The 11,860-nt window shown below is 33.3% G+C and overlaps 1 protein-coding gene across 3 annotated transcripts in view; it reads right to left on the minus strand.

Moving 5' to 3' along the window:
* MRPL13 (mitochondrial ribosomal protein L13) overlaps nt 1-11,860 on the minus strand; it is a 37,218-nt gene that overhangs the window by 20,142 nt on the left and 5,216 nt on the right. For all 3 annotated transcript variants that reach the window (XM_011360764.2, XM_023530964.1, XM_011360765.2), the window contains 2 exons: nt 6,793-6,886; nt 2,284-2,344 (listed from right to left, as the gene is read on the minus strand). In XM_011360764.2, the coding sequence (XP_011359066.1) occupies nt 2,284-2,344; nt 6,793-6,886 (155 nt within the window). The remainder of the gene's footprint in view (nt 1-2,283; nt 2,345-6,792; nt 6,887-11,860) is intronic.

Genomic DNA, 11,860 nt, shown 5'->3' on the forward strand with positions numbered 1-11,860 from the left:
TTTAAAGCATGGAACCTACTGGAGGCCAGAAACAGGAGAAAGTACTACAAGAATAAGTGCCAGGGCTAGCATTTGTCCTGAGATCACCAGCTTAGTGCAGGGCTTGTGTTTTAAAGGAATACTACTTTGGGTTCCCGTACTAAGACTCCACCATAAACCTAGATTTCAGTGGAAAGGCAACAGCAAAGTGTAGAATGGGAAAATTTAAAAAATAAGAGTATTTCTTGATAGGTAACTGTTAACCATGAGCTTGACCTCTCAAGGCTCAATTTGAGGCCCAAAATACATCCCTTTTATAGGGATCAAAATCTAAAGTATAGCTTAAAGAGGTCTTAGAAAATCCGGAAGTCTAAAGAATAGTTTAAAGAGCCCCATGCACCTGCCAGAAGCTAAGTAAAGCTTTCCTGAAGAAATTTTTTTTTAACATAGGTCTCAAAGAATTCTCAGAGATGAAGTTCAAGGTACATGAGCTTACCAAGTATCTTTAGCAAAAAACAATATATTATAGATTCAAAAAGACCACAAATATTAGACTCGAATACAAATGCTAAGAATTATGTTTAATATGCTTAAAGAAATATAAGAAGGAACCAAAGGATGACAAAGGAACAGAAAGATGATTAAAACTGACCAGCAAACTTGAAAGAGAAACAAATAGTACAATTTCTATATATAAAAATATAAAAATTGAAAGGAACTCAATAAAAGGGTCAATCAGATAAGACATAGGTAAAAAAATAGAGAACTAGAATGTAGATCTAAAGAAATTATTATAATGAAGCACAGAGACAAGGAGACATAAAATTCGAAAGAGAGCTAATGAATCAAGCACAATAAAGTGAGACATTTGACTGTAAGTATAATTAGATTTCCAAAGGGAAAGAACAGATAAAGAAGAAAGGGAGCCAATATTAGAAGATATAGAAGCTGACAAATTTTCAAAATGGAAGACACCAATTCTCATGCAAAATAAATAACAAGATTTGAAAAGAAACATGAAATCCAAAGCCACAGATCTTAAAAGTATCTAGAAAGGAAAGGCAGAATACATACAAAGAAACAGTTAGATTGACATCTGACTTAGCAACAGTAATAACAGAAGCTCAACTCTGTTTAAATAATAGCTTCAAAAAGCTAAGAGAAAAAAGTGGTTATTCTAGAATTGCATATGTATGCAAAACTATTAGGAGTGAAGGCAAAAATAAAAATAGGTGCAGACAAAAAAGTGAGTTCACTATTAAGAGATCGTTACAGGAGTGTCGGAAGTACTTCAAGAGGGAAACAGCCCAGAAGGAAGGCTGAGTTACACGAAGGGATCGTAAGCAAAAAAATCATAAATCAGTAACTGTGTAAAACAATAACAAGAATTTGAACTGGAAGGGATTTAAAAAAATCTTGAATAGAGAAAGCATATAGATTGTGAGGGTGAGTAGGTGTTAAAAATCTTCTAAGTGCCTTGATTTAATTTGAAGGGAAGTAAATATATTGACTAATCTTAGACTTCTGGTAAATAAAGTCCATTAATCCAAAAGAAGGTAAGAAAGAAGGGGAGGAAAACAGAAAATAAAATCTAGCTCAGTACAATTTAAAACTGTAAAATGTTATATCAGGCAAACACTACCAAAAGAAGGTTGACATAGCTATATTAACATAAAAAAAGTAGACCTCAAGTTATAAAGCACACTGGAGGTAAAGAGGGTAGGTCAGTATGTACCTTGATCAATATCTTAGGAAAATTATAATTCCGAACTTAAATTTATCTGACACTAAATCTTCAAAAGATAAAAAGCAAAAACTGACAGAACTACAATGAAAGATGAACAAATCTACAATTGAGATTTTAATATAACTCTTTCAGGTAGTTAATAAATCTCAAATGAGCAAAAAAAGTCAGTAAGAATATAAGATTGGAACAACGTACTTAGTATATTTGATATAATGGACATATAAATATACACACATATATACATAACTATCTCTTGCTCTCTCTCTCTCTCCAAGGAATTTTCAGCAAACACATATTTTAGGTGATCATGCAATTGTGTCAAGAAATTTTTTAAAAAGCATCAAAATTATTTGACTAAATAAAACATACTAAATAGTAATTAAAAATACACAGAATTGAATGATAATGAAATAATACTTATCAAAGCTTGTGTGATACAGTTAAAGAGAAGAATTTATAGCTTCAAATGCTAGCTACATTAGAAGGAAAATTGAAAAAGCAGAGTCTGAACCAGTCTTTCCACAGATGATAAATATTAAAAAATGCGCTACACGTACTGCCACTGGATCCTTCTGGTGAAGTTGAGCAGCTGTTACTTGTTTAAATCCACCTGGGTAACTGTTAAAAGAAGCAAAGACATTAAAACTGAGAGTAGGCTATGGTCCAGTATTCTTGAAAAGAAAATTCTTTTATAATACAAAAACCATTTTTATTATGAAATTATACTTGTTTCTGGAAACTATGCTATCCACTAGTATCTTAAAAATTAAGTAGTGACTTATGCTATTTGAAATGCTATTCTCTTAAGTGGGTAACCACCACTATTTCATAAAAGTCCCACATCTTGAAAAATTTCTTGGGATAACTATATTTCTATTAGAATTTAAAGTGATTCATCATTCATTCATTCATTCAGTCATTTACTCATTCATGATGGCGTTGTTTATCATTGCTTGAATTAAGAAAGAAAAGGCAATGAACCAAAATGTTTCATATTCCCTGCCAAATCAGGCAAAATGTCTGTATAAACTAGTGGTCCGTCAGATTTGGGGAAAATAGTGGTAGACCATTTGGTTCTTAAGCCAAGTCAAACTCTCAACAGGTCATGATCCTGTTCCTTATTAACAGTTGGTAAAAGATCCCTAAGAGTTATTTTTGGTCTTAAGTAATAAAATATTTCAGTGCGTTCAGATCAAAATTATATATAAAATGGATAAAATGGAGATTTAAAAATATATGTTTATTTGGGATAGTACTGGAGGCAGATTAGTGACCTGTATACCAGAGATTCAGTTTGCCAGTGGCTACCAATATAATATGAGGCAACTAACTCACTTTACCTGTTTACATATGAGTTTACTCATCTAAGAAAAATGATAACATCTGCCCCATCTACCTCTCAAGATATTTATGAGAGTCAAATGAGAAAATGTTTGTCAAAGTGCTTAAGAAATTTTAAACAAAAATAATATACAGATGTAAGGTTTTATTACACTGAATGGATAAATAAAGCCTAAATGATTTTCAAGGAAGGAAAAAAGAAAATGTAAAATCAATGGCTGATGCAAGGGAAGTTGAGGATTGCCTAAATGTGATTCCTTTTATCAGCTTCTTTCAAGAAGACTTGAAAAGTCTTTAAGATGATTTAAAGAACCACCTTTTAGGAATAAAATTTAAGTATACTGAAAAGTTTGCTGAGAAAAATAGGTAATTTTCAAACTGATATTCTTTCATCTGTTTCATAGAAATTCAGCTTCAGAGAAAGAAATAAGTCTCTAGACTTCAATTCTTGTATTCTTTCTTTCCATGGAAAAAAACACTTTATGATTTCTATGCTAAAGATGATCTTTCGACTTTGAACACTGAGATGGCAAATAATAAAGCATAATACCATTTACATTATATTTCAGGAGTTTGGACTTTACACTGAAAAATTTGGAGAGCTACTGTAAAATTCTGAGTAGGAGCACATCTTGAGTAATGCAACACTCAGTTGATTTTTATTGATGGAAAAGTAACTAAATTTCTTCTCCAGTACAGGATAGCCTGACTGCAGTAGAAGATATTTGTTTTGAATGTTAGCCAAGAGTTTTTCAATTCATATTAACTCAGTAAACATTTACTGATTGCCTGCTATGCTGGGTGCTGGAGATATACAGATACAGCCCATAGGATCCTGTCCTCAAGAATAATGACTAAATTCTGTTGCGACATCTAATGGGAAGCTATATCCCTAAATTATGCCAGTATATTTAGACGACTAAAGAGTTAGACTTCAAAGTCCAAAGTGCACACATACCCATCTCACTCAACCTCTAAAACCATTAGAAGTGAATGTTTATAAAATATCTGGACAAGAAAGAATTCCTTGAGACTCGAAAACACAGAAGGAATTACAAAGGAAAAGAGAGATTACATAAAAGTTAATTATATAAAAATTAAATAACCATAAAGCAGAACACATCATAAAGAAAATTTGTAAAAAGTAAAAAGTATGATAGTGGATTAATATTCTTAATAGGTAAAATGTTCAGAGAAAGTGATCAGGAAAGCATTGAAAGCTCATTATTATGCAAATGTAAATAATTGCATGCCCATCGAAGTTGCAGAGCTTTATTATTAAACAATTTTTAATGATAATACTGTGTACAGTTTTGTAATAATAGACATTCCTATGTACAACTATTGCAATAGTAAACTGGTGTTTGGAAATATCAAAGGCCTAAAAATGATCATCCCTTTGATTCTCAATTTCATTAAATTTCTAGAATTTTAAATAACTATATACTGAAAAGCTTAATGGATAAAGATATTTTCCACTTCTTTATAAAAGTCAAAATTTTAATTTCAAAAAAAGAGCAATGATTAAGTAGGGTAAATCATATTAGATACTAGTGCCTAATGACTAAAAATAATACTGATAAAAGGGCTCTCTGAGAATTTTATATTAAGTGAAAAAGGATATTAACATACATATTAAAATGTTGGGTCAAAGGATGAAGGGTGATTTTTAGTTCCTTCTTTAAACTTCTCTGTATTTTCTAGTACTAGCGTGTATTAAAACTTTTACAATTAGAAAGTTAAATTTTGAACACATAATTGCAATAAAGTATTAGGAGCATATTAAAAGTAGTATGTCCAAAATATAAGTCAAGAGTCAACAGAAACAGAGAAACAAAAAAGTGATTGGCTCTATGGGGGATGAAGAAATAGGGAAGGCATCAGAGGATGTGACATCTGAGCCAGGTTTAATGGATAAGGAGGGTTCTTAAGAAACATTCTTGTCAAGGAGAACAACACATGCAAAGGCAGAGAGGTAAGAAACAGCAATATGTTGGCTAAAATGAAAGATTATGAAGCAGTAGTGGTAATTCGATGCCATTAACTTGCAAAGACATTTGAAATTTCACAGGTGAGAGAGCACTACTGACCAGGGACACTACCGGGAGGATACATTACACTAGCAGTTCGCTATCAGCTGTGCTATTATATTCCTTCATTTGCAGTAATACTACAGATATTATTGTTATAGGAATTACCTAGCATTTTGTATCAATACTTCCCTTTATGGTTTGATCACATTATGTTATCCTGACTTTTCATATTTCTTTCCTAATTACCTGTAAATTTTATAGAATTTGGTTTATATGTAGAGATATGCCAATAGCAGAAAGTACTAAAGATGGATGTGAATTTATTTTTGTTAAGTTAAATAAAGATTTCATAAATGTGTTGAAGGGGAGGAATAGGCAAAGGCCGGCTAAAGGAAGCAAATAAGTTATTCCAAGCATTTAAGACCTACCTGGGCAAGAGATGAAAAGAAAAAGATGGGAACATCAAAGTCTGCTTGTCTAAGACAAAGGTGCAATTGGAAAGAAAAGAATAATTTTGATCAAGAATGAAAGATCGACAAGTCTAACCATATCTTACATAACAGTGTAGAAGGTATGCTTAATTAAATTTGTACATGACCTGAAGAGGAGGGGTTAACTAACATTATATGACTGAATCGAGATCTCGAAAGATCTTAAAAACCTGGAGATAAAACTTAACATGGAGTAAACCTAAGGTATTGTAGTTGGATTAAAATGAAACTAAAACACACAGGAAGGAGGAAACATGAACAGCAGCATGTTTGAAAAAGACTTAAAAGAGTTTTAGCTGAGAGTGAACTCAGCGTGTCCCATAGTAACATGGCCCTGAAAAGTTCTATGGCAATAGAACACCGCATAACAGAGATGGAGAAGTCACATTGTATTTGGAGACCATCAGAGCACAACCAGGCAGGCGTATTTAGTTAAGAAGCAATGACTTTATCTAGAGAAGAGTAAACAAGAAATGATGGAGATATTTAAAGTGAAGTTATATAAAGAACTCTGAAGGAACTATAGATGTTTAGACTAAGGAAAAGACAAATCAGTGGGCCCTTACTGATCACTGTCTCAAAATTATCTGAAGAATGTCATGTGGAAGACATAATTATTTTTGTCCCAAAGAGAAAAAATAAGACCAATATGAAAGCTAGAGAAAAACAGATTACAACTCCATAGCATAAAGATCTTTGTAAAAGTTAGACCATTTCCAAGGTGGAATAAATGGGCTGCCTTATGAACTGTGAGACCGGGACAGCTCAAACACAAGCCGAGAGACCTACAGTTTGAAAGGTATGTTGTGGAGATTTTAGGTTATCTTCCAAATTCGGGGTTTCACTCACCATTCCTTAAACATCTCAAGTACTTTCAGATGTTCAGGATGGTCCTGGAAACAGCAGTAAGATGAATTGCAAGAAGCAGAAAGAAGACTGATTAAAAAATGAGAATAATCTTGATCAGAGAGGTTTATGTGAAAAGTCTCCAGAAAAAACAGATATTGTCAGTTAATAACTAGTATTTGGTACAGGTTTGTGTTTTCCTGACTGAGTAAATTACATATGTAGCATGAGTAAAATTAGTATTTTCTTAAATGCTAAATTTTGAAAATACATTTTTCTTTTAAATAAGATCAATACTATTATTAAAGTAATACATTTCAACTGCCTGTCTTTCTTGATAACGACGCTGTCTTACCCAGTGTGTGAGGAGTATACTTTTTGTTCCCATTTGTTTCCAGAAAATGCGATGTGCCTTGTATTCATTATGACAACATGATCGCCACAGTTACCTAGGTTTAAAAAGAAAAAAGAAAAATAATCACGACTTTTAAGACAAAAGTGGCCTTGGTTATTTATAATGCTTATCAAAGTCTTAGTAACACATTAAAAATATAAAGCAAGCAACATCAAAATCCTTGAACAGATTTCTGTAACTGCTTTACATAAAGTCTAAGTATAGAAAGAATTGGCTAGCCATTTGGAAAATTTTGACACTGTAAGGTAAAAGAGAATTTAATAAAGATGCCAGTACCAACAATACATCTTTAAAGGCAAACTACTGTTCTTTCTATCATATTTTCCCCTTAATAATTATACTTTACTAAAAATGTTTATGTTAAGTACTTCTAAATATCTAGTAGAAATTTTTCCTTAAAGGCAGAAGAGAAAATGAAAACAATATGCATATAGATATAAAAAAGTATGTTTTGCCAGTAGGTAAATTGAAAACAAATGTAAAATGTCACAATTTATTCTTCTCACATTTAGAGAACAATAGAGCACTATGACCTTACGCTAACTACTAACCCAAGGTTTCTTCCAACTACATATGATTAGTAAAATTTAAACTTTCATTCTCAACTATGACTACATACATATTTGACAGGATGGGGTGGCCTGAAAATTAAAATAGATGTACTGAATTAACTTTCCAGTGAAAAGTACCCCTGAGATCGGCTATTTGTCAAAAAAAAAATTAAAAAAAAAAAAAAAAAAAAGCCCTTGAAAGTCAAGTTTTCAAATGACAAAATCAGTCAGAAACGTTTCTTAAATGCCTATTCTACTAACAGAAAAACAAACTTCATAAGATTCTAGAAGCTTATTTAAGAAAGAACACCACTGAAATAGTATGTACACAGTATATGAAAACTAAAGATTACATTATATGATTCTATACAGAGCTTTGAATTTGAATGGCAAATTTTCGGAGAGAAGTTCATAGTCTATATCTGACAAAGGTAAAGGAAAGAGGATAAAGCAGGTGGGTTTTCTTCACTAGAATGAAAGAGAATCCAGAGAGGTGAAGGAAAGACACAGGAAGCTAGCTGTTAAGTGTGCCAAAAAAAATATTTTGACAGTACTTGGTGAATTAAGTGGCTAAATTTCCTAAAGGTGACACATGGTGGGCTACTAAGGCAGTTGGGTAGATGAACCAGAAGAACCACAAAAGAGGGTGAGAAGCTACCTATCTACTCTCACACATATGCTGAAATTACCTTAGCTTTCACACAGGCATTTACAGTAGAAGAAGCTAAGGCCCATTAAGATTAAGGGATTTGTCAAAAGCTCACACACCAAGTTACTTAACACTCTGTTCAGGCTCTTTCCATGACACCTATTTAGAGGGCAATGGAATCTTTAACTTTCCATTAAAACTGAATTTATTTGTAAAATTAAGATTGCAAAATTAAAATGATACAATAATTAACATCTGAAATAGACTGGCATTTAACTGAATAGTAAGAGAGGAAAATGTGCTAGCTAGGTAGTGTTAACAGCATCATCAACTTTCTGCTTTTTAACAAGTCCTTAAAAGATTTAAATAAATGATATAAAACAGAAAACCCGTGACTAAATTAGATCTAATCTTTATTTAATTATTTGGTATGTTAGTATTCATAACATTAACCTTTAAGAACTGTGTGCAACTTTGATTTCATTCCATGTAGAGTAGGAGTATTTTAAGATAATCTAGTAATAACTTTAGATAATGCTAAAGAAAGGCTTCCCTCTGCTTTTAAATGCTCAGATAGCCCTCGACTAATTAATCTGTGGGTAGTGAAGAGTGGTGTCCTCATGAAGAATAAGTCATAATCCAAAATTCACCACGTGCCCTTTCTTTTTATTTATCAGTAGAAAAGAATCACGTTCAAAAAGCTCCCAAATCCCAAATTCAGGAGGATACCTCCAATTTGAGAGAGGAGGGAATTCTGTTTCTAGTTCCACATAATTTCCATCTTGACTCGGACCTTTTCCACAAATAATCTTATAATGGAAAGTTGGTTTTCCACAACACTTCACAAAGTCCAGTGGCCCTATAAAATAGTTCAAATATCATATATGTTATGTTCAGATACATTACTGGTTAACTTTTATAGCCAATCCTGGATGTATGATCATCCTTTATAATATTATTTTTGTGGGAAATTAATGTCAATTTTCAAATAAACATGTTTACAGTGATTATGAGCAAATAATATATGCTTAATAAATGCTGATTAAACCAACGAATTTTAGAAATAAACTTAAGACATAACATTTGAAATTAAAAACTGCTTGCAATTTAAGTTTTGATTTTAGTGACATCTTGTGGACACAAAAGGTTTTGCTGCTATAAGTAATATACAGTAGGAGACAAAAACACAATTCAGTCTTTAGAAAGTAAATTTCTTATTTTATAGAAAAAACTATTCATTCCTAGAAAAGGATGACCTGACAGGCAGCCATAAAAGCTCACCTGGTGTTCTAGCAGAATGTTTATTCATTAGTTTTTAGGAGATACTTTTGTAATAATGACTTGCTGTAAGGAAGTAGAACTTTAATTCACTGGAGAGATAAGTGCTATACTGTAAGAAGGAAATTAGGTGACTACTACTAATTCTATTTTTCTCCAAATTTTGTATCATTTGAATTTCTAGAAAGACAACCTAAGAGATCTTATCACCTTACTGATTTCCTTGCTAAGGGAAAAGCAGGAAAACACAGGTAAGTGGTTAAGAATCAGCATATTGAAGTGGAACGAGCTATTTCCTATAGAGGAAACAAGTGCCTGGGCTCTAGTCCCAATTCTACTATCATAAGGCTAAGTGACAGAGAGAAAGTTGTTTTATTCTTCTGATTTTAATTTTCTCACCTATCAATGAGGCAGTTAAAAACATATCTAAAGTCATAAGGAATTAAACGAGTCTATGAATTGGTAATTCTATTACTATGGCATTCTCCTGGTCCGCAACGAAACCAAAAAGGATATTTTTAAAGATATAATTAGTCAAGCATAAGTCTGCTGATTCACTATTTTACTTTCAAAGTACAATTAATCCTCATTATTCATGGATTCCATATTGCAAATTAGTTTATTCCATATTGCAAATTTATCTGTAATCCCCAAATCAATGGGATTACAACTGCTTTCTCAGTAGTTCATGGACATGCATCGAACAGCAAAAACTTTGAGTAGCTGAATGTACACATTTGCAGCTGAGGCTGGATAAAGTGATGCTCTGCCTTCTGTTTTCAGCTCTGGTGCTATAAACAAATGTCCTTTTGTGGTCTATTTAGTGCCATGTTTTTTGGCATTTTTATGATTTTAATTAGTGACTTTACTGTTTAAAATATCCCCCAAGCCTGATTCTGAAGCACTGTGTACTGTTCCTAAGTGCAAGAAGGCTGAAGCGTGTCTTGCAGAGAAAATGTGTTAGATGAGCTTTGTTGAGGCCTGAGTTATAACGATGTTGGCCGTGAGTTCAACGTTAAAGAATCAATACATACACTGAATAAGGCATCTTTAAACAGAAACACGCACAAAACAAGGATATATATTGATTGGTGGATGAAAATGTTGTGACCAGAGGCTCACAGGAACCTAATTCTGTATTTCCTCTAATTCTGTAGTTCCGTGTTTACTAATTCAGTATTCACAGTGACTTTAAAGAAAATAACTTCAGTGAATAATGAGAACTGACTGTGCTCATAAAACATGTGTTTAAAAGTGTCATTCCACAAAACATTCCTTATGAGCATCTATTATGGGCCAGACAAGGTACTAAGTGCTTGAAAAACAAAGAATAACATGAAAAATCCTTAGATTCATATTCTATGCCTAGAGATTTTTTCACAGGGTGTGGGCTTATTTTGATACCTTACTGAAATTTTCATTAAGTGAAGAGAAAAGATTAGTGCTCACAACTGGCATCTATGGATGCATGCATTCATTCAAAAGCATTTCCTGCATTCCAACTATGTGTCAAGTTCTATGGATACAGCTGTGAAAAAATCAGGCAAAGGTCCTGTCCTCGTGAAGGCAGATGAACAACAAACATTTACATAACATATCAGGTGATAAGTGAATCCTAATTTATCAAAAAGGCAAGGGAAAGATATAGAGAAAGGGCAAGCAGTGGAGGAAATCAGCGAAGGCCTCCCTCAGAATACAAATGACTGAGCAGAAATCTGAAAGATGTGAAGGAGTCAGCCATGGAGATGTCTGGGGAAGGGCACCTAGGCAGAAGGAACAAATGTGAAAAGGTCCTGAGGAAAAATGTGCCTGGTGGGCAAGTTAAAGGAATAGCAACGGGCATAAGTGCATTACTTAAGGTAGGAAATAAATTTGGCGAAGTAATAGGGACATCATGCAGGTGTTTGTAGGGTACTGACAGAACTTTGGCTTTTACTCTGATCTTCCTTTGGAAAAGATAACTGTAGCCGATCTGTGGAGAAAATACCCTATTGGGGCAACTGTAGAAGCAGGGAGATCACTGACTGAGGAGACTTTTGGAATAATCCAGGATAGAGAGCGCAGTGGTTTAAAACTAGAGTAGAAGAGAGATAATAAGAGATGGCCAGACTTCAGATATACATAGTTTTTCACATACATTTATACATATGGAATTGAACAAGGAGAGTCACAGATGAAGCAAAGGCTTCTAACCAGAGCAACTGAAAGAATAAAGATGCTATTAATTGAGATGGGGAAAACTGGGAGGAACAGGTTGGTTTGGGTGGGGAAAATGAGGAAGTAAGACATCTCCAGATAGACTTGTACTGGAGACAGTACAAGACACACATGAAGATTTGCTGAGTAGAAATTTGGTTATGTGAGTATGGAATACAGGGGAAGGGTCAAACTGGAGATAAAAATTTGGGAGGCATTAGCATATAGATGATATTTAGAGACATGAGACTGAATTGCGATCACCTAAAAAATGTGAGGAGGTCCAAGGACCGGACTCTGGAGCACTCTTGATTTTTCGTGAGAGAAAAATCAC

Source organism: Pteropus vampyrus, unplaced genomic scaffold, assembly GCF_000151845.1.
Source record: "Pteropus vampyrus isolate Shadow unplaced genomic scaffold, Pvam_2.0 Scaffold59, whole genome shotgun sequence".
NCBI classification, from domain to species: Eukaryota; Metazoa; Chordata; class Mammalia; order Chiroptera; family Pteropodidae; genus Pteropus; species Pteropus vampyrus.